The sequence below is a fragment of the Procambarus clarkii genome, chromosome 49, assembly GCF_040958095.1.
Source record: "Procambarus clarkii isolate CNS0578487 chromosome 49, FALCON_Pclarkii_2.0, whole genome shotgun sequence".
In the NCBI taxonomy this organism is placed as follows: Eukaryota; Metazoa; Arthropoda; class Malacostraca; order Decapoda; family Cambaridae; genus Procambarus; species Procambarus clarkii.
In genome coordinates this window covers 25,032,410-25,056,422 of record NC_091198.1, presented here as the reverse complement: position 1 = coordinate 25,056,422, position 24,013 = coordinate 25,032,410, and the positions used below count along the sequence as shown (strand labels likewise).

At 48.6% G+C, this 24,013-nt stretch overlaps 3 protein-coding genes across 3 annotated transcripts; 1 reads left to right on the top strand and 2 right to left on the bottom strand.

Moving 5' to 3' along the window:
• Window positions 1-2,469: 2,469 nt before the first annotated feature.
• LOC138351464 (uncharacterized WD repeat-containing protein alr2800-like) lies at window positions 2,470-3,471 on the top strand. Its single transcript, XM_069303291.1, has one exon. It carries the CDS (start codon window positions 2,470-2,472, stop codon window positions 3,469-3,471), a length of 1,002 nt encoding a protein of 333 aa, XP_069159392.1.
• A 20-nt stretch (window positions 3,472-3,491) lies between these two features.
• LOC138351463 (salivary glue protein Sgs-3-like) lies at window positions 3,492-3,884 on the bottom strand. Its single transcript, XM_069303289.1, has one exon. The coding sequence runs from the start codon at window positions 3,882-3,884 to the stop codon at window positions 3,492-3,494; it is 393 nt and encodes a 130-aa protein (XP_069159390.1).
• A 512-nt stretch (window positions 3,885-4,396) lies between these two features.
• Window positions 4,397-5,119, bottom strand: LOC138351462 (salivary glue protein Sgs-3-like). The gene has a single exon (XM_069303288.1). The coding sequence runs from the start codon at window positions 5,117-5,119 to the stop codon at window positions 4,397-4,399; it is 723 nt and encodes a 240-aa protein (XP_069159389.1).
• Between the last annotated feature and the right edge of the window lie 18,894 nt (window positions 5,120-24,013).

Here is a 24,013-nt window from a genome sequence, read left to right as displayed (position 1 = left end):
GGGCGTTTGGTTGTGCCAGGGTCGTCTGGTCACGCCATGGTCGTCTGGTCGCACCACGATCGTATGGTTGTGTCAGAATCGTCTGGTCGTGCCAGGGACGTCTGGTCGTGCCAGGGTCGTCTGGTCGTGGCAGGGTCGTTTCGTTGTGTCACGGTCGTTTGGTGGGGCCAGGGTCGTCTTTTCGTGCCAGGGTTGTCTGGTGGCACCATGGTTGTCTGGTCGTGCTAGGGTCGTCTGGTCGTGCCAGGGTCGTCTGGTCGTCTGGTCGCACCCCGGTCGTCTAGTTGTGCCAGGGTCGTCTGGTTGTGCCAGGGTCGTCTGATCGTGCCAGAGGCGTTTGGTTGTGTCAGGGTCGTCTGGTCGTGCCAGAGGCGTTTGGTTGTGCCAGGGTCGTCTGGTCGTGCCAGGGTCGTTTGGTTGTACCAGGGTCGTCTGATCGTGCCAGAGGCGTTTGGTTGTGCCAGGATCGTCTGATCGTGTCAGGGTCGTCTGACCGTGTCAGGGTGGTCTGGTCGTGCCAGAGGCGTTTGGTTGTGCCAGGGTCGTCTGGTCGTGCCAGGGTCGTCTGGTCGCACCATGGTTGTCTAGTCGCACCATGGTCGTCTGGTCGTGTCAGGGTCGGTTGGTCGTGCCAGGGTCGTCTGGTCGCACCATGGTCGTCTGGTCGTGCCAGGGTCGTCTGGTCACACCATGGTCGTCTGGTCGTGCCAGGGTCGTCTGGTAGCACCAGGGTCGTCTGGTCGTGCCAGGGTCGTACCAACGCCGTCAGGTCGCGCCATGGTCGTATGGTAGTGCCAAGGTCGTATGGTCGTGCCAGGGTCGTCTGATCGTGTCTGGGTCGTTTGGTTTTGTCAGGGTCGTTTGGTTGAGTCAGGGTTGTCTGGTCGTGCCAGGGTCATCTGGTCGAGCCAGGGTCGTTTGGTTGTGCCAGGGTCGTCTGGTCGCACCATGATCGTCTGGTCGCACTACGATCGTATGGTTTTGTCAGAATCGTCTGGTCATGCCAGGGTCGTTTGGGTGTGCCAGGGTTTTCTGGTTGTGCCAGGGTCGTCTGGTCGTGCCAGGGTCGTTTGGTTGTGTCAGCGTCGTTTGGTCGTGCTAGGGTAGTCTGGTCGTGCTAGGGTCGTCTGGTCGCACCACCGTCGTCGTGTCCTGTCAGGGTCATCTGGTCGTGCCATTCACATCTGGTAGCACCATGGTCGTCTGGTCGTGCCAGGGTCGTCTGGTCGTATCAGATTCGTTATGTTGTGTCAGGGTCGTCTTGTCGTGTTAGGGTCGTCTGGTCGCACCCAAGTCGTCTAGTCGCACCACGGTCGTCTGGTCGTGCCAGGGTCGTCTGGTCGTGCCAGGGTCGTCTGGTCGCACCATGATCTTCTGGTCGTGCCAGGGTCGTCTGGTCGCACCATGATTGTCTGGTCGTGCCAGGGTCGTCTGGTCGCACCATGATCGTCTGGTCGTGCCAGGGTCGTCTGATCGCACCACGGTCGTCTGGTCGTGCCCGGGTCGTCTCGTCGCACCATGATCGTCTGGTCGCACCATGATCGTCTGGTCGTGCCAGGGTCGTCTGATCGTACCACGGTCGTCTGATCGTGCCAGGGTCGTCTGGTCGTGCTACGGTCGTCTGATCGCACCATGGTTGTCTGGTCGTGCCAGGGTCGTCTAATCGTACCACGGTCGTCTGATCGTGCCAGGGTCGTCTGGTGGTGCCAGGGCCGTCTGATCGTACCACGGTCGTCTGATCGTGCCAGGGTCGTCTGGTCGCACCATTATTGTTTAGTCGTGTCAGGGTCGTCTGGTCGTCCCAGGATCATCTGGTCGTGCCAGGGTCGTCTGGTCGTGCCAGGGTCGTCTGGTCGTGCCAGGGTCGACTGGTCGTGCCAGGGTCGTCTGGCTACACCATGGTCGTCTTGTCGTGCCAGGGTCGTCTGGTCACACCATGGTCGTCTGGTCGTGCCAGGGTCGTCTGGTAGCACCAGGGTTGTCTGGTCGTGCCAGAGTCGTCTGGTCGTGCAAGGGTCGTCTGGTCGTACCAGGGTCGCCTGATCGCACCAGGGTCGTCTGGTCGTACCATGGTCGTCTGGTCGCACCAGGATCATCTGGTCGTGCCAGGGTCGTCTGGTCGCACCATTATTGTTTGGTCATGCCAGGGTCGTCTTATCGTGCCAGGGTCGTCTGGTCGTGCCAGGGTCTGTCTGGTCGTCTGAACGTCTGAACGACCATGATCGTCTGGTCGTGCCAGGGTCGTCTGATCGCACCATGGTCGTTTGGTCGCATCATGGTTAATTGTTTGGTCGTGCCAGGGTCGTCTGATCGCACCACGGTCGTCTGGTCGTGCCAGGGTCGTCTGATCGCACCACGGTCGTTTGGTCTTGCCAGGGTCGTCTGGTCGCACCTGGTCGTCTGATCGCACCACGGTCGTCTGGTCGTGCCAGGGTCGTCTGGTCGTGCCAGGGGTCATCTGGTCGCACCATGGTCGTCTGGTCACACCATTATTGTTTGGTCGTGCCAGGGTCGTCTTATCGTGCCAGGGTCATTTGGTCGTGCAAGGATCATCTGGTCGTGCCAGGGTCGTCTGATCGTGCCAGGATCATCTGGTCGTGCCAGGATCATCTGGTCGTGCCAGGGTCGTCTGGTCCTGCCAGGGTCGTCTGGTCACACTATGGTCGTCTGGTCGTGCCAGGGTTGTCTGGTCGTGCCAGGGTCATCTGGTCGCACCATGGACGTCTGGTCGCACCATTATTGTTTGGTCGTGCCAGGGTCGTCTTATCGTGCCAGGATCATCTGGTCGTGCCAGGGTCGTCTGATCGTGCCAGGATCATCTGGTCGTGCCAGGATTATCTGGTCGTGCCAGGGTCGTCTGGCCGTGCCAGGGTCGTCTGGTCCTGCCAGGTTCGTCTGGTCACACTATGGTCGTCTGGTCGTGCCAGGGTCGTGTGGTCGCACCAGGGTCATCTGGAGGTGCCTGTGTCGTCTGGTCGTGCCAGGGTTGTATGGTCGCACCATGATCGTCTGGTCGTACCAGGGTCGTCTGGTCGTACCAGGGTCGTCTGGTCGCACCAGGGTCGTCTGGTCGCACCAGGGTCGTCTGGTCGTACCAGGGTCGTCTGGTTGTGCCACGGTCATCTGGTCGCACCATGGTCGTCTGGTCGCCCCAGGTGCCAGGGTCGTCTGGTCGTGCTAGGGTCGTCTGGTCGCGCCATGGTCGTCTGGTCGTGCCCTGGTCGTCTGTTCGTGCCAGGGTCGTCTGTTCGTGCTAGGGTCGTCTGGTCGCACCATGGTCGTTTGGTCGTGCCAGGGTCGTCTGAGCGCACCACGGTCGTCTGGCTGCTCCATGGTCGTCTGGTCGTGCCAGGGTCGTCTGTTGGTTCCAGTGTAGTGTGGTCGCACCATGGTCGTCTGGTCGTGCCAGGGTCGTCTGGTTGCTACATGGTCGTCTGGTCGTGCCAGGGTCGTCTGTTGGTTCCTGTGTAGTGTGGTCGCACCATGGTCGTCTAGTCGTGCCAGGGTCGTCTGGTTGCTCCATGGTCGTCTGGTCGTGCCAGGGTCGTCTGGTTGCTCCATGGTCGTCTGGTCGTGCCAGGGTCGTCTGTTGGTTCCAGTGTAGTGTGGTCGCACCATGGTCGTTTGGTCGTGCCAGGGTCGTCTGAGCGCACCACGGTCGTCTGGTTGCTCCATGGTCGTCTGGTCGTGCCAGGGTCGTCTGTTGGTTCCAGTGTAGTGTGGTCGCACCATGGTCGTCTGGTCGTGCCAGGGTCGTCTGGTTGCTCCATGGTCGTCTGGTCGTGCCAGGGTCGTCTGGTCGTGCCAGGGTCGTCTGTTGGTTCCAGTGTAGTGTGGTCGCACCATGGTCGTCTGGTCGTGCCAGGGTCGTCTGGTCGCTCCATGGTCGTCTGGTTGCGTCAGGGTCGTCTGGTCGTGCCACGGTTGTCTGGTCTCACCACGGTCGTCTGGTCGTGCCAGGGTCGTCTGGTCGCACCAAGGTCGTCTGGTCGTGCCACGGTCGTCTGTTGGTGCCAGTGTAGTGTGGTTGCACTATTGTCGTCTGGTCGAGTCAGGGTCGTCTGGTCGTGCCAGGGTCGTCTGGTCGCACCACGGTCGTCTGGTCGTGCCAGGGTCGTCTGGTCCCACCATGGTCGTCTGGTCGTGCCACGGTCGTCTTGTCGCACCATTGTCGTCTGGTCGAGTCAAGGTCGTCTGGTCGTGCCAGGGTCGTCTGGTCGCATCATTGTCGTCTGGTCGAGTCAGGGTCGTCTGGTCGTGCCAGGGTCGTCTCTTGGTGCCAGTGTAGTGTGGTCGCATCATTGTCGTCTGGTCGTGCCAGGGTCGTCTGTTGGTGCCAGTGTAGTGTGGTCGCATCATTGTCGTCTGGTCGTGCCTGGGTCGTCTGGTCGCATCATTATCGTCTGGTCGAGTCAGGGTCGTCTGGTCGTGTCAGGAACGTCTGGTCGCACCATGGTCGTTTGGTCGTGCCAGGGTCGTCTGAGCGCACCACGGTCGTCTGGTTGCTCCATGGTCGTCTGGTTGTGCCAGGGTCGTCTGTTGGTTCCAGTGTAGTGTGGTCGCACCATGGTCGTCTGGTCGTGCCAGGGTCGTCTGGTTGCTCCATGGTCGTCTGGTCGTGCCAGGGTCGTCTGGTCGTTCCATGGTCGTCTGGTTGCGTCAGGGTCGTCTGGTCGTGCCACGATTGTCTGGTCTCACCACGGTCGTCTGGTCGTGCCAGGGTCGTCTGGTCGTGCCAGGGTCGTCTGGTCGCTCCATGGTCGTCTGGTTGCGTCAGGGTCGTCTGGTCGTGCCACGATTGTCTGGTCTCACCACGGTCGTCTGGTCGTGCCAGGGTCGTCTGGTCGCACCAAGGTCGTCTGGTCGTGCCACGGTCGTCTGTTGGTGCCAGTGTAGTGTGGTTGCACCATTGTCGTCTGGTCGAGTCAGGGTCGTCTGGTCGTGCCAGGGTCGTCTGGTCGCACCACGGTCGTTTGGTCGTGCCAGGGTCGTCTGGTCCCATTATGGTCGTCTGGTCGTGCCACGGTCGTCTTGTCGCACCATTGTCGTCTGGTCGAGTCAAGGTCGTCTGGTCGTGCCAGGGTCGTCTGGTCGTGCCAGGGTCGTCTGGTCGCACCATTATCGTCTGGTCGAGTCAGGGTCGTCTGGTCGTGTCAGGGGCGTCTGGTCATGTCAGGGTCGTCGTTTCTTTTTCTCTCTGTAAATTTCATTTTTGTCTATCATGTCCCTTCATCCTTGATATCATGTACGTCGTTATCATGTCTGTCTTGATTGCTCTTTCATGGAATGTAGTCAGGATAACTTCCCTCGGTGGCAGTTAACATTCACATTCATACGTCCTTTCTTTCATTATCATTCACATTCACGAGCACTCTCCTTTATTACTTAAAGACGACCTCGTTTTTATAGGTACTCAAGCTTTCCTTCAAGCCCCGGCACGAGAGCTGAGAACTTCCCGGAGATATGCAAGCCAGACACACACACACACACACACACACACACACACACACACACACACACACACACACACACACACACACACACACACACACACACACACACACACACATACACACACACATACACACACACACACACAGCATGTCGGAGAACCCACAAGGATGAGAGGCAATGACGAACCAGCGAGACTCGACCTAGTCTTCACTCTGAACGACTCCGACATAAGAGAAATCGGTTTTGAGGACCCAGTAGGAATGAGCGACCACAGTGTACTGGTGTTTGAGTACTTGATTGAAGAAGGGTTATTGAACTCGAGGAGGGATACCGAAACCAAAAGGTTAGCATACCGAAAGGGAAACTATGAGGGGATAAGAAAATTCCTAACAGATATAGCATGGGAAACAGAGCTCAGGGGAAAGACGGCCCAAGATATGATGGATTACATCACGCAGAAGTGCAAGGACGCAGCGAACAAGTTTGTCCCAGTCCAAAAGGAAAACAGAGAAATGAAGATGAGAAACCCATGGTTTAATCAAAGATGTAGGCTAGCTAAGCAGCAAAGTAAAAGGGCATGGAGAAACTATAGGAATAACAGGACACTGGAGAGCAGAGAAAGATACCAGAATGCCAGGAATGAATATGTCAGGATGAGAAGAGAGGCAGAAAGACAATACGAAAATGACATCGCAAGCAAGGCAAAGACTCAGCCTAAATTGTTGCATAGCCACATTAGGAGAAAAACAACAGTAAAGGAACAGGTTATGAGATTAAGGATAGGGGCGGAAGGATTCACTACAAATGACAAGGAAGTGTGTGAGGAATTGAATAAGAAATTCCAGGAGGTCTTCACCTTAGAACAAGGAGAAATTCCAGAGGTAAGTGAGGGAATAACTAACCAGGAACCACTGGAAGAGTTTGAGATTACCAGTGGGGAAGTAAGGAAGTGTTTACTAGAGTTGGACGTGACAAAGGCTATAGGCCCAGATGGAATCTCCCCTTGGGTTCTAAAGGAAGGAGCAAGAGAACTGAGCCTACCACTCTCCATAGTGTATAACAAATCACTGGCAACAGGGGAACTTCCAGATATTTGGAAAGCAGCTAACGTAGTCCCGATATACAAGAAAGGGGATAGACAGGAGGCACTGAACTACAGGCCAGTGTCCCTAACCTGCATACCATGCAAGCTGATGGAGAAGATTGTGCGAAAAAAACTAGTGGAGCATCTGGAGCGAAGGAACTTTGTAACACAGCATCAACATGGGTTCAGGGATGGCAGGTCCTGCCTCACAGGGTTACTTGAATTCTACGACCAGGCAACAAAAATAAGGCAAGAAAGAGAAGGGTGGGCAGACTGCATATTTTTGGATTGTCAGAAAGCCTTTGATACAGTGCCACACAAGAGGCTAGTGCGAAAGTTGGAGATGCAGGCTGGAGTGAGAGGGAAGGTACTCCGGTGGATAGAGGAATACCTAAGCAACAGGAGACAACGAGTCTGTGTGAGGGGTGAGGTCTCAGATTGGCGAGACGTCACAAGTGGAGTCCCGCAGGGGTCAGTCCTTGGACCTATACTGTTTCTGGTATATGTAAATGATCTCCCAGAGGGTATAGATTCGTTCCTCTCAATGTTTGCCGACGATGCAAAAATTATGAGGAGGATTGAAACAGAGGATGATAGTAGGAGGCTACAAGATGACCTGGATAGACTGAGTGAATGGTCCAACAAATGGCTGTTGAAGTTCAACCCGAGTAAATGCAAAGTAATGAAACTAGGAAGTGGAAACAGGAGGCCAGGCACAGGATACAGAATAGGAGATGAAGTACTTAATGAAACAGACAGAGAGAAAGATCTAGGAGTTGATATCACACCAAACCTGTCTCCTGAAGCCCACATAAAGAGAATAACGTCTGCGGCATATGCGAGGCTGGCTAACATCAGAACGGCGTTCAGGAACCTGTGTAAGGAATCATTCAGAATCTTGTACACCACATATGTAAGACCAATCCTGGAGTATGCGGCCCCAGCATGGAGCCCGTACCTTGTCAAGCACAAGACGAAGCTGGAAAAAGTCCAAAGGTATGCTACTAGACTAGTCCCAGAACTAAGAGGCATGAGTTATGAGGAAAGGCTGCGGGAAATGCACCTCACGACACTGGAAGACAGAAGAGTAAGGGGGGACATGATCACAACCTACAAAATCCTCAGGGGAATCGACCGGGTAAACAAGGATGAACTATTCAACACTGGTGGGACGCGAACAAGGGGACACAGGTGGAAGCTGAGTACCCAAATGAGCCACAGAGACGTTAGAAAGAACTTTTTCAGTGTCAGAGTAGTTAGTAAATGGAATGCATTAGGAAGTGATGTGGTGGAGGCTGACTCCATACACAGTTTCAAATGTAGATATGATAGAGCCCAATAGGCTCAGGAATCTGTACACCAGTTGATTGACGGTTGAGAGGCGGGACCAAAGAGCCAGAGCTCAACCCCCACAAGCACAATTAGGTGAGTACACACACACATACACACAGGTGCTTTTTAGGGCGCTTTACACTGCCAACGTGAGACCAGTCTTAGAGTATGCCGCGCCATCATGGTAGCCCCCAACTGAAGAAACACATAAGGAAACTGGAAAAGGTTCAGAGGTTTGCGACGAAGCTTGTCCCAGAGTTACGAGAGATGGGATATGAAGAGCGTCTGAAGGAACTGAACCTTGCGACACTAGAGAAAAGAAGGGAGAGAGGAGATATGATAGGGACATATAAAATACTCAGGGGAATTAACAAACCGGAAATAGATGAAATGTTCACACGTAATAATAACAGAACGAAGGGACATGGGTGGAAGTTGGAAACTCAGATGAGTCACAGAGATGTTAGGAAGTTTTCTTTTAGCGTGAGAGAAGTGGAAAAATGGAATGCACTTGGGGAACAGGTTGTGGAAGCAAACACTATTCATAATTTTAAAACTAGGTATGATAGGGAAATGGGACAGGAGTCATTGCTGTAAACAACCGATGGCTGGAAAGGCGGGATCCAAGAGTCAATGCTCGATCCTGCAAGCACAAATAGGTGAGTACAAATAGGTGAGTACACGCACACACACACACACACAGCTGACTCCATACACAGTTTCAAGTGTAGATATGACAGAGCCCGATAGGCTCAGGAATCTGTACACCTGTTGATTGACGGTTGAGAGGCGGGACCAAAGAGCCAGAGCTCAACCCCCGCAAACACAACTAGGTGAGTACAACTACGATGAGTACAGCCCTTTTCCATCACACATGTATACACAGAGGGAGACACACACACACACTTACAGGGGCAGGTGGCTGAGTGGACAGCACGCTGGATGCGTGATCCTGTGGTCTGGGGTTCGATTTCCGGCGCCGGCGAGGAAACAATGGGCAGAGTTTCTTTCACCCTGATGCACCTGTTACCTAGCAGTAAATAGGTACCTGGGAGTTAGTCAGCAGTCACGGGCTGCTTCCTGCGTGTGTTTGTGTACTCACCTAGTTGTACTCACCTAGATTGTGCTTGCGGGGGTTGAGCTCTGGCTCTTTGGTCCCGCCTCTCAACCGCCAATCAACAGGTGTACAGGTTCCTGAGTCTATTGGGCTCTATCATATCTACACTTGAAACTGTGTATGGAGTCAGCCTCCACCCACATTACTTCCTAATGCATTCCATTTGTCAACCACTGTGACACTAAAAAAGTTCTTTCTAATATCTCTGTGGATCATTTGGGCACTCAGTTTCCACCTGTGTCCCCTAGTGCGTGTGCCCCTTGTGTTAAATAGCCTATCTTTATCAACCCTGTCGATTCCCTTGAGAATCTGGAATGTGGTGATCATGTCCCCTCTAACTCTTCTGTCTTCCAATGAAGTGAGGTTCAATTCCCGTAGTGTCTCCTCGTAGCTCATACCTCTCAGCTCGGATACTAGTCTGGTGGCAAACCTTCGAACCTTTTCCAGTTTAGTCTTATGCTTGACTAGATATGGACTCCATGCTGGAGCCGCATACTCCAGGATTGATCTGACATATGTGGTATATAATGTTCTGAAAGATTCCTTACACAAGTTTCTAAAGGCCGTTCTTATGTTAGCCAACCTGGCATATGCTGCTGATGTTATCCTCTTGATATGAGCTTCAGGGGACAGGTCTGGCGTGATATCAACCCCCAGGTCTTTCTCTCTCTCTCTCTGACTCTTGAAGTATTTCATCTCTCAAGTGATACCTTGTATCTGGTCTCCTGCTTCCTACCCCTATCTTCATTACATTACATTTGCTTGGGTTAAACTCTAACAGCCATTTGTTTGACCATTCCTGCAGCTTGTCCAGGTCTTCTTGAAGCCTCAAGCTGTCCTCCGCTGTCTTTATCCTTCTCATAATTTTGGCGTCGTCAGCAAACATTGAGAGAAATGAGTCTATACCCTCTGGGAGATCATTTACGTATATCAGAAACAGGATAGGTCCAAGTACAGAGCCCTGTGGGACTCCACTGGTGACTTCACGCCAGTCTGAGGTCTCACCCCTCACTATAACTCTCTGCTTCCTATTGCTTAGGTACTCCCTTATCCACTGGTGCGCCCTACCAGTTACTCCTGCCTGTTTCTCCAGCTTATGCATCAACCTTTTATGGGGTACTGTGTCAAAGGCTTTCCGACAGTCCCAAAAAAATGCAGTCCGTCCATCCTTCTCTTTCTTGCTTAATCTTTGTCACCTGATCGTAGAATTACACACACACACACACAGGTGTGTGTGTGTGTGTGTGTGTGTGTGTGTGTGTGTGTGTGTGTGTGTGTGTGTGTGTGTGTGTGTGTGTGTGTGTGTGTGTGTGTGTGTGTTCGTGTGTTCGTGTGTGTGACAAGGAAGGACAAGGAGTGACAAGGAAATCTGCGAGGTACTGAATGCCAGTTTCCAAGGAGTGTTCACAACCGAGCCTGAGTGGCTCCCATTGTTAGAAGAGATTACCCTAGATGAAAGACTATCAGATATAGAGGTGACAGCAGAGGAGGTAATGAAACAGTTGACAACACTGGATGCAACTAAAGCGGTTGGACCAGACAAATTATCACCGAGTATACTAAAAGAGGCAGTGCAGGCCCTCAGCGTGCCTCTGGCAAGGATCTGTAATGAATCACTTATGTTGGGAGAATTGCCCAATTGCTGGAAGAGGGCAAATGTTGTACCGATTTTCAAGAAAGGTGATAGCGAGGAGGTACTTAACTATAGACCTGTATCACTGACAAGCATCCCCTTTAAAATACTTGTAAGAATAATTAGGCTAAGACTGGTTGCACACCTAGAGAACAACAGGTTTGTAAACAACCATCAACATGGGTTCTAGAATGGGAAATCTTGCCTAATAAACCATTTGGAATTCTATGATAAAATAACGAGGATAAGGCAGGACAGAGAAGGTTGGGCAGACTGCATATTTCTGGACTGCCAATAGGCTTTTTATACAGTATCGAACATGAGTCTGCTATTAAAACTTGAGAGCCAGGCGTAAGTAAGCGGAAAGGCCCTAGCATGGGTAAGGAGCTACCTAACAGGAAGGAGCCAGAAAGTTACGGTAAGGGACGAGAAGTCGGACTGGCGAACAGTAACGAGTGGAGTACCTCAAACTCAAGGATTGACGCTGGGACCAGTTCTATTTCTAATATATGTTAACGACATGTTTACAGGAGTAGAGTTCTACATGTCAATGTTCGCGGATGACGCAAAGTTGAGGAGAAGAGTTGTGACATATGAGGATTATAGGATCCTTCAAGAGGACCTGAACAGGTTGCAGATATGGTCAGAGAAATGACTACTGGAGTTTAACACAAGCAAATGTAAAGTTATGGAAATGGGATTAGGTGACAGGAGACCAAAGGGACAGTACACAATGAAGGAGAACTGCCTACCTGTGACTACTCGAGAAAGAGACCTGGGTGTGGACGTAACACCTAATCTATCTCCTGAGGCACATGTAAATAGGATATCGACAGCAGCGTACTCTACTCAGGCGAAAGTTAGAACATCATTCAGAAACCTAAGTAAGGAGGCATTTTGGGGTGCTTTACACTGCCTACGTGAGGCCAGTCTTGGAGTATGCCGCCCCATCATGGAGTCCCCACCTGAAGAAACACATAACCCGAAACGCTGCGCATACTAGTGGCTTTACAAGATTGTAATTACTATGCCATGTATCCTCACAATCGCACTGTACCTTCTTGCATATATATAAATAATAAATAAATAAATAAATAAATAATAATAAGGAAACTTGAAAAGGCTCAGAAGTTTGCAACAAGACTCGTCCCAGCGTTATGAGTTGTGGGGTATGAAGTGTGGGAACCGACCTGTGAGATTTATATTTATTTAATTTATATGAATATATATAGAATTTATATTTACATTAATTTATATACTTCGATAGCAATTTGTATAATGATAAGTGGACTGTATTTCTGCAATAATCTCATAATCTCACAAATCGATCCTCTACACATTAGGGGGGGTTTATATTAATTGAATTTATATATATGCAGCCAATCAAACTACAGTATTACACTACATACATTGAAGAGGTTCCTTATCTTATTTGTACAGCAGGCCTTAGTCCACCAGGTATAACCAGGATGTAGACACCACATTTTCCCTCTTTGAGGTAGCTTCCATCACCCTGGTAACTGATGCACAAAGCATGCTTCCTCGTCTTGACCTGTCAAAAGGGCGCTAGCTATGAAGCCAGAACCCTAGTATATGACAGCTATATCAGAGAAAACACTGTACAAGGAACCATATAGACCTGGGCTTAATTACCTTTAGTATGAGGCTGATCTCGTGCTCTAACCGGACCACCCTACCTAATGACATTAATGGCCATAAATGATAGATAAATGGGTTTCGGCAGAACTACTTAACTTGAATTTGTTGACAGCGTGTTGATGATGGTACACCTTTGGTTTCCATAACACTTCGTCCAAGTAAAATTAACAGGAGCCGTATTTGCTCCCGTGAGCCTCTGTGGTCTCAGTACAAACAATGGCTGACCACTCCCTCCTCCCTGACGCCTGGCTTACATTGTCCAGATGACAGTAAGTGATAGAAGGGTCACATTTACTCTATTTTAATTCTGATAATTAAGTTAATTTATATGAGATGTTTTTATGATGGTAAAGTCCAAAGACTAATGTATTTAAGAATAATTCCCACCATAATAGGTGGTGAATTTATAATAGTATGTGGTAATGATATCCCATTTTCTATAGACGGAAATTCCACTAAAATTACATTTTCTATGGGTAACTTGTTTATACTATACAGCAGCAATTATTATCTGTCTGTATGATATTATTAAATGGTGTCGGATTTTCCGACATGAAGAGCGCCTAAAGGAACTGAGCCTTACGACACCAGAAAAAAGAAGGGAGAGATGGGATATGATAGGAACGACTAAAATACTTAGGGGGAATTGATAGAGTGGAAATAGACGAAATGTTCACTCGGAATAGTAACTGAACGAGAGGACACTGGAGGAAGCTAGAAACGCAGATGAATCACAGAGATGTTAGGATGTTTTCCTTTACCGTGAGAGTAGTGGAAAAATGGAATGCACTTAAGGAGCAGGTCGTGGAAGCAAATTCAATTCATAATTATAAAACTAGGTATGATAGGGAAATGGGACAGGAGTCATTGCTCTAAACTGATGGCTCGAAAGGCGGGATCCAAGAGTCAATGCTCAATCCTACAGGTACAAATTGGTGAGTACAGATAGTTGAGAACACACACACACACACACACACCCTCCCCCTCTCCACCACCCCCCTCCCCCCCCCAAGCCCTCCCTCTTCAACCAGTCTCCCCGTACCAGATCCTCTCAGCTCCCACTTGCACCAGATCCCGCAAGTCCCCTCCCCCCCCCCCCCAGAGGAGGAGCTGAAGAGAGTCAGTTTCAGGGTAATGTTCTCGAACATAGATGGGATCACACACAAGACAAGTGAACTAAGGGAAAGATAACAAGAAGTGAACCCAGATGTAATCGGACTCACTGAAACAAAACTCTCTGAAATCATAACGAATGCCGTGTTTTCCCAGGAGTACACAGTAATAAGGAAAGAGAGGGAAGGTAGGGGAAGAGGCGGAGTGGCCCTACTCATGAGAAAGGAATGGAGTTTTAAGGAAATGGATATCCCGGGCTGTGAGGGGTTCAGAGACTACATAGCAGGCACCGTGACAAAGGGAGGACCAAGAATAGTAGTAGCAGTAATATATAACCCTCCACCAAATGACAGACGACCCAGTCATGAGTGTGAAAACAACAACAGGGCAGATAACACTATAATTGAGAGGGCAGCCTCTGCTGCCGGTAGAAATAGATCCCATCTGCTCATCATGAGGGGACTTCAATCACGGAAGGATTGACTGGGAGAACAAGGAACCGCATGGAGGCTAGGATACGTGGAGAGCCAAACTATTGGAGGTGGTGACTAGAAATTTTTTAACCCAGCATATCAGAGAACCCACAAGGATGAGAAGAAATGACGAACCAACGAGATTCGACCTAGTCTTCACTCTGAACGGCTCCGAAATTGGTTTTGATGACCCAGTAGGAATGAGCGACCACAGTGTACTAGTGTTTGAGTACCTGATTGAAGAAGGGTTATTGAACTCGAGGAGGTATACCGAAACCAAAAGGTTCGCATACCGAAAGGGAAACTATGAGGAGATAAGAAAATTCCTAACAGATATAGCATGGGAAACAGAGCTCAGGGTAAAGACGGCCCAAGATATGATGGATTACATCACGCAGAAGTGCAAAGAAGCAGCAGACAAGTTAGTCCCAGTCCAAAAGGAAAACAGTGAAATGGAGGTGAGAAACCCATAATTTAATCAGAGATGTAGGCTAGCTAAGCAGAAAAGTAAAAGGGCATGGAGAAACTATTGGAATAACAGGACACTAGAGAGCAGAGAAAGGTACCGGAATGCCAGAAATGAATATGTCAGGATGAGAAGAGAGGCAGAAAGACAATACGAAAATGACATCGCAAGCAAGGCAAAGACTCAGCCTAAATTGCTGCATAGCCACATCAGGAGAAAAACATCAGTAAAGGAACAGGTTATGAAATTAAGGTTAGGGGCAGAAGGATTCACTACAAACGACAAGGAAGTGTGTGAGAAACTGAATAAGAAATTCCAGGAGGTTTTCACTTTAGAGCAAGGAGAAATTCCAGAGATAAGAGAGGGACTGGCTAACCAGGAACCACTGGAAGAGTTTGAGATTACCAGCAGGAAAGTAAAGAAGTGTTTACTAGAGTTGGATGTGACAAAGGGTATAGGCCCAGATGGAATCTCCCTTTGGATACTAAAGGAAGGAGCAGAAGAACTGGGCCTACCACTCTCCATAGTGTATAACAAACCACTGGCAACAGGGGAACTGCCAGATGTTTGGAAAACAGCTAACGTAGTCCCGAAATACAAGAAAGGGGATAGACAGGAGGCACTGAACGACAGGCCAGTGTCCCTAACCTGCATATCATACAAACTGATGGAGAAGATTGTGCGAAGAAAGCTAGTGGAGTATCTGGAGCAAAAGAACTTTGCAACACACAGGGACGGCAGGTCCTGCCTCACAGGGTTACTGGAAATCTACGACCGGGCAACAAAAATAAGGCAAGAAAGAGAAGGGTGGGCACACTGCATATTTTTGGATTGTCAGAGAACCTTTGATACAGTACCATACAAGAGGCTAGTGAAAAACTGGAGATGCAGGCTGGAGTGAAAGGGAAGGTACTCCGTTGGATAAAGGAGTACCTAAGCAACAGGAGACAACAAGTCAGTGTGAGGGGGGTGAGGTCTCATATTGGCGAGACGTTTCGAGTGGAGTCCCGCAGGGATCAGTCCTTGGACCGATACTGTTTCTGATATATGTAAATGATCTCACAGAGGGTATAGAATAGTTTCTCTCAATGTTTGCCGATGATGCAAAAATTATGAGGAGGATTGAGACTGAGGACGATAGTGGGAGGCTACAAGATGACCTAGACAGACTGAGTGAATGGTCCAACAAATGGCTGTTGAAGTTCAACCCGAGTAAATGCAAAGTAATGAAACTAGGCAGTGGAAACAGGAGGCCAGACACAGGATACAGAATAGGAGGTGAAGTACTTAATGAAACGAACAGAGAGAAAGATCTAGGAGTTGATATCACACCAAACCTGTCTCCTGAGGCCCACATAAAAAGAATAACGTCTGCGGCATATGCGAGGCTGGCTAACATCAGAACAGCGTTCAGGACCTGTGTAAGGAATCATTCAGAATCTTGTACACCACATATGTAAGACCAATCCTGGAGTATGCGGCCCAGCATGGAGCCCGTACCTTGTCAAGCACAAGACGAAGCTGGAAAAAGTCCAAAGGTATGCCACTAGACTAGTCCCAGAACTAAGAGGCATGAGTTACGAGGAAAGGCTGCGGGAAATGCACCTTACGACACTGGAAGACAGAAGAGTAAGGGGAGACATGATCACAACCTACAAAATCCTCAAAATCCGGGTAAACAAGGATGAACTATTCAGCACTGGTGGGACGCGAACAAGGGGACACAGGTGGAAACTGAGTACCCACATGAGCCACAGAGACGTTAGAAGGAACGTTTTCAGTGTCAGAGTAGTTAACGGATGGAATGCATTAGGCAGTGATGTGGTGGAGGCTGACTTCATACACAGTTTTAAATGTAAATATGATAGAGCCCAGTAGGCTCAGGAATCTGTACATCAGTTGATTGACAGTTGAGAGGCGGGACCAAAGAGCCAAAGCTCAATCCCCGCAAGCACAAATAGGTGAGTACAAATAGGTGATTACACACACACACACACACACACACACACACACACACACACACACACACACACACACACACACACACACACACACACACACACACACACGCACACACACACACTGTACTCGGTCCTATCTTGTTTCTGATATATGTAAATGATCTCCCGGAGGGTATCGATTCTTTTCTCTCAATGTTTGCGGACGATGCTAAAATTATGAGAAGGATTAAAACAGAAGAGGACTGTTTGAGGCTTCAAGAAGACCTAGACAAGCTGAAGGAATGGTCGAACAAATGGTTGTTAGAGTTTAACCCAACCAAATGTAATGTAATGAAGATAGGTGTAGGGAGCAGGAGGCCTGATACAAGGTATCATCTGGGAGAGGAAATTCTTCAGGAGTCAGAGAAGGAAAAAGACTTGGGGGTTGATATCACACCAGACCTGTCTCCTGCAGCACATATCAAGCGGATAACATCAGCGGCATATGCCAGGCTGGCCAACATACGAACGGCATTCAGAAACTTGTGTAAAGAATCATTCAGAACTTTGTATACCACATATGTCAGGCCAATCCTGGAGTATGCAGCCCCAGCATGGAGTCCATATCTAGTCAAGGATAAGACTAAACTGGAAAAGGTTCAAAGGTTTGCCACCAGACTAGTACCCGAGATGAGAGGTATGAGCTACGAGGAGAGACTACGGGAATTAAACCTCACTTCGCTGGAAGACAGAAGAGTTAGGGGGGACATGATCACCACATTCAAGATTTTGAAGGGAATTGATAGGGTAGATAAAGACAGTCTATTTAACACAAGGGGAACACGCACAAGGGGACACAGGTGGAAACTGAGTGCCCAAATGAGCCACAGAGATATTAGAAAGAACTTTTTTAGTGTCAGAGTGGTTGACAAATGGAATGCATTAGGAAGTAATGTGGTGGAGGCTGACTCCATACACAGTTTCAAGTGTAGATATGATAGAGCCCAATAGGCTCAGGAATCTGTACACCTGTTGATTGACGGTTGAGAGGCGGGACCAAAGAGCCAGAGCTCAACCCCCGCAAACACAACTAGGTGAGTACACACACATACACACACAAACACACACACACTCACACACATACACACACACACACACACGCCCGTACCTTGTCAAGCACAAGACGAAGCTGGAAAAAGTCCAAAGGTATGCCACTAGACTAGTCCCAGAACTAAGAGGCATGAGTTACGAGGAAAGGCTGCGGGAAATGCACCTTACGACACTGGAAGACAGAAGAGTAAGGGGAGACATGATCACAACCTACAAAATCCTCAGAGGAATCGACCGGGTAAACAAGGATGAACTATTCAACACTGGTGGGACGCGAACAACTGGACACAGGTGGAAACTGAGTACCCACATGAGCCACAGAGACGTTAGAAGGAACGTTTTCAGTGTCAGAGTAGTTAACGGATGGAATGCATTAGGCAGTGATGTGGTGGAGGCTTACTCTATACACAGTTTTAAATGTAGATGTGACAGAGCCCAGTAGGCTCAGGAATCTGTACACCAGTTGATTGACAGTTGAGAGGCGGGACCAAAGAGCCAAAGCTCAACCCCCGAAAGCAGAAATAGGTGAGTACACACGCACACACACACACACACACACACACACAAACACACACACACACACACACACACAAACACACACACACACACACACACACACACACACACACACACACACACACACACACACACACACACACACACACACACACACACACACACATGCAAGGTGATGGTGAAGATTGTGAGAAAAAACCTAGTAACACATCTGGAGAGAAGAGACTTCGTGACAACCCATCAACATGGGTTCAGGGAGGGTAAATCTTGCCTTACAGGATTGATAGAATTCTACGATCAGGTGACAAAGATTAAACAAGAAAAGAAGGGTGAGCGGACTGCATTTTTTTGGACTGTCGGAAAGCCTTTGACACAGTGCCCCATAAAAGGTTGATGCATAATCTAGAGAAACAGGCAGGAGTAACTGGTAGGGCGCGCCAATGGATAAGGGAGTACCTAAACAATAGGAAGCAGAGAGTTACAGTGAGGGGTGAGACCTCAGACTGGCGTGAAGTCACCAGTGGAGTCCCACAGGGCTCTGTACTTGGACCTATCCTGTTTCTGATATACGTAAATGATCTCCCAGAGGGTATAGACTCATTCCTCTCAATGTTTGCTGACGACGCCAAAATTATGAGAAGGATTAACACAGAGGACAGCTTGAGGCTTCAAGAAGACCTGGACAAGCTGCAGGAATGGTCGAACAAATGGCTGTTAGAGTTTAATCCAAGCAAATGTAATGTAATGAAGATAGGGGTAGGAAGCAGGAGACCAGATACAAGGTATCACTTGGGAGATGAAATACTTCAAGAGTCAGAGAGAGAGAGAGAGAAAGACCTGGGGGTTGATATCACGCCAGACCTGTCCCCTGATGCTCATATCAAGAGGATAACAGCAGCAGCATATGCCAGGTTGGCTAACATAAGAACGGCCTTTAGAAACTTGTGTAAGGAATCTTTCAGAACATTATATACCACATATGTCAGACGAATTCTGGAGTATGCGGCACCAGCATGGAGTCCATATCTAGTCAAGCATAAGACTAAAATGGAAAAGGTTCAAAGGTTTGCCACCAGACTAGTACCCGAGCTGAGAGGTATGAGCTACGAGAAGAGACTACGGGAATTAAACCTCACTTCGTTGGAAGACAGAAGAGTTAGGGGGGACATGATCACCACATTCAAGATCCTCAAGGGAATTGACAGGGTTGATAAAGACAGGCTGTTTAACACAAGGGGCACACGCACTAGGGAACACAGGTGGAAACTGAGTGCCCAAATGAGCCACAGAGATATTAGAAAGAACTTTTTTAGTGTCAGAGTGGTTGACAAATGGAATGCATTAGGAAGTGATGTGGTGGAGGCTGACTCCATACACAGTTTCAAGTGTAGATATGATAGAGCCCAATAGGCTCAGGAACCTGTACACATGTTGATTGACAGTTGAGAGGCGGGACCAAAGAGCCAGAGCTCAACCCCCGCAAGCACAACTAGGTGAGTACACACACACACACACACACACACAAACACACGCACACACATACACACACACACACACACACACACACACACACACACACACACACACACACACACACACACACACACACACACACACACAGGCACATGTATACACAGAGGAAGACACACACACACATGTATACACAGAGGGAGACACACACACACATGTATACACAGAGGGAGACACACACACACATGTATACACAGAGGGAGACACGCTCACACATGTATACACAGAGGGAGACACACACACACATGTATACACAGAGGGAGAAACACACACACATGTATACACAGAGGGAGACACACACACATGTATACACAGAGGGAGACACACACACACACATGTATACACAGAGGGAGACACACACACACATGTATGCACAGAGGGAGACACACACACATGTATACACAGAGGGACACACACACACACACATGTATACACAGAGGGAGACACACACACACATGTATACACAGAGGGACACACACACACACACATGTATACACAGAGGGAGACACACACACACATGTATACACAGAGGGAGACACTCACACACATGTATACACAGAGGGAGACACACACACACACATGTATACACAGAGGGAGACACACACACACACATGTATACACAGAGGGAGACACACACACACACACACACACACACATGTATACACAGAGGGAGACACACACACACACATGTATACACAGAGGGAGACACACACACACATGTATACACAGAGGGAGACACACACACACATGTATATACAGAGGGAGAAACACACACACATGTATACACAGAGGGAGACACACACACACACACACACATGTATACACAGAGGGAGACACACACACACATGTATACACAGAGGGAGACACACACACACACATGTATACACAGAGGGAGACACACACACACACATGTATACACAGAGGGAGACACAACACACACATGTATACACAGAGGGAGACACACACACACACATGTATACACAGAGGGAGACACACACACACACATGTATACACAGAGGGAGACACACACACACACATGTATACACAGAGGGAGACACACACACACACATGTATACACAGAGGGAGACACACACACACATGTATACACAGAGGGAGACACACACACACATGTATACACAGAGGGAGACACACACACACACATGTATACACAGAGGGAGACACAACACACACATGTATACACAGAGGGAGACACACACACACATGTATACACAGAGGGAGACACACACACACACATGTATACACAGAGGGAGACACACACACACACATGTATACACAGAGGGAGACACACACACACATGTATACACAGAGGGAGACACACACACACAGCACATGTATACACAGAGGGAGACACACACACACATGTATACACAGAGGGAGACACACACACACATGTATACACAGAGGGAGACACACACACACACATGTATACACAGAGGGAGACACAAACACACACATGTATACACAGAGGGAGACACACACACACACATGTATACACAGAGGGAGACACACACACACACATGTATACACAGAGGGAGACACAAACACACACATGTATACACAGAGGGAGACACACACACACATGTATACACAGAGGGAGACACACACACACACATGTATACACAGAGGGAGACACACACACACATGTATACACAGAGGGAGACACACACACACATGTATACACAGAGGGAGACACACACACACAGGCACATGTATACACAGAGGGAGACACACACACACATGTATACACAGAGGGAGACACAACACACACATGTATACACAGAGGGAGACACACACACACATGTATACACAGAGGGAGACACACACACACATGTATACACAGAGGGAGACACACACACACATGTATACACAGAGGGAGACACACACACACACATGTATACACAGAGGGAGACACACACACACACATGTATACACAGAGGGAGACACAAACACACACATGTATAGACAGAGGGAGACACACACACACATGTATACACAGAGGGACACACACACACACATGTATACACAGAGGGAGACACACACACACACATGTATACACAGAGGGAGACACACACACACACATGTATACACAGAAGGAGACACACACACATGTATACACAGAGGGAGACACACACACACATGTATACACAGAGGGAGACACACACACACACATGTATACACAGAGGGAGACACACACACACATGTATACACAGAGGGAGACACACACACACACATGTATACACAGAGGGAGACACACACACACATGTATACACAGAGGGAGACACACACACACATGTATACACAGAGGGAGACACACACACACAGGCACATGTATACACAGAGGGAGACACACACACACAGGCACATGTATACACAGAGGGAGACACACACACACATGTATACACAGAGGGAGACACAAACACGCACATGTATACACAGAGGGAGACACAAACACACACATGCATACACAGAGGGAGACACACACACACATGTATACACAGAGGGAGACACACACACACACACATGTATACACAGAGGGAGACACACACATACATATGTATACACAGAGGGAGACACACACACACATGTATACACAGAGGGAGACACACACACACATGTATACACAGGGAGACACACACACACACACACACACACACACAGGCACATGTATACACAGAGGGACACACACACACACACACAGGCACATGTACACACAGAGGGACACACACACACATGTATACACAGAGGGAGACACACACACACACACATGTATACACAGAGGGAGACACACACACACACATGTATACACAGAGGGAGACACACAACACACACATGTATACACAGAGGGAGAACACACACACACACATGTATACACAGAGGGAAAACACACACACACACATGTATACACAGAGGGAGACACACACACACACACATGTATACACAGAGGGAAACACACACACACACACATGTATACACAGAGGGAAACACACACACACACATGTATACACAGAGGGAAACACACACACACACATGTATACACAGAGGGAGACACAACACACACACATGTATACACAGAGGGAGACACACACACACACATGTATACACAGAGGGAGACACACAACACACACATGTATACACAGAGGGAGACACACACACACACATGTATACACAGAGGGAGACACACAACACACACATGTATACACAGAGGGAGACACACAACACACACATGTATACACAGAGGGACACACACACACACATGTATACACAGAGGGAGACACACAACACACACATGTATACACAGAGGGAGACACACAACACACACATGTATACACAGAGGGAGACACACACACACATGTATACACAGAGGGAGACACACACACACACACATGTATACACAGAGGGAGACACACAACACACACATGTATACACAGAGGGAGACACAACACACACACATGTATACACAGAGGGAGACACACAACACACACATGTATACACAGAGGGAGACACACACACACACATGTATACACAGAGGGAGACACACACACACTAACAACAAACAACAACTAACAATTAAGACTCCAGCTGTCTCATGACTCGCATGAAGCCGGTGTTGATGATGTTTGCTTACAATATACCTGAACACAACACAGGTTGCAGGAGGAACTTACAATATACCTGAACACAACACAGGTTGCAGGAGGAACTTACAATATACCTGAACACAACACAGGTTGCAGGAGGAACTTACAATATACCTGAACACAACACAGGTTGCAGGAGGAACTTACAATATACCTGAACACAACACAGGTTGCAGGAGGAACTTACAATATACCTGAACACAACACAGGTTGCAGGAGGAACTTACAATATACCTGAACACAACACAGGTTGCCAGGTAGGAACTTACAATATACCTGAACACAACACAGGTTGCAGTAGGAACTTACAATATACCTGAACACACACAGGTTGCAGGAGGAACTTACAATATACCTGAACACAACACAGGTTGCAGGAGGAACTTACAATATACCTGAACACAACACAGGTTGCAGGAGGAACTTACAATATACCTGAACACAACACAGGTTGCAGGAGGAACTTACAATATACCTGAACACAACACAGGTTTGCAGGAGGAACTTACAATATACCTGAAACACAGTAACACAGGTTGCAGGAGGAACTTACAATATACCTGAAACACAACACAGGTTGCAGGAGGAACTTACAATATACCTGAACACAACACAGGTTGCAGGAGGAACTTACAATATACCTGAACACAACACAGGTTGCAGGAGGAACTTACAATATACCTGAACACAACACAGGTTGCAGGAGGAACTTACAATATACCTGAACACAACACAGGTTGCAGGAGGAACTTACAATATACCTGAACACAACACAGGTTGCAGGAGGAACTTACAATATACCTGAACACAACACAGGTTGCAGGAGGAACTTACAATATACCTGAACACAACACAGGTTGCAGGAGGAACTTACAATATACCTGAACACAACACAGGTTGCAGGAGGAACTTACAATATACCTGAAC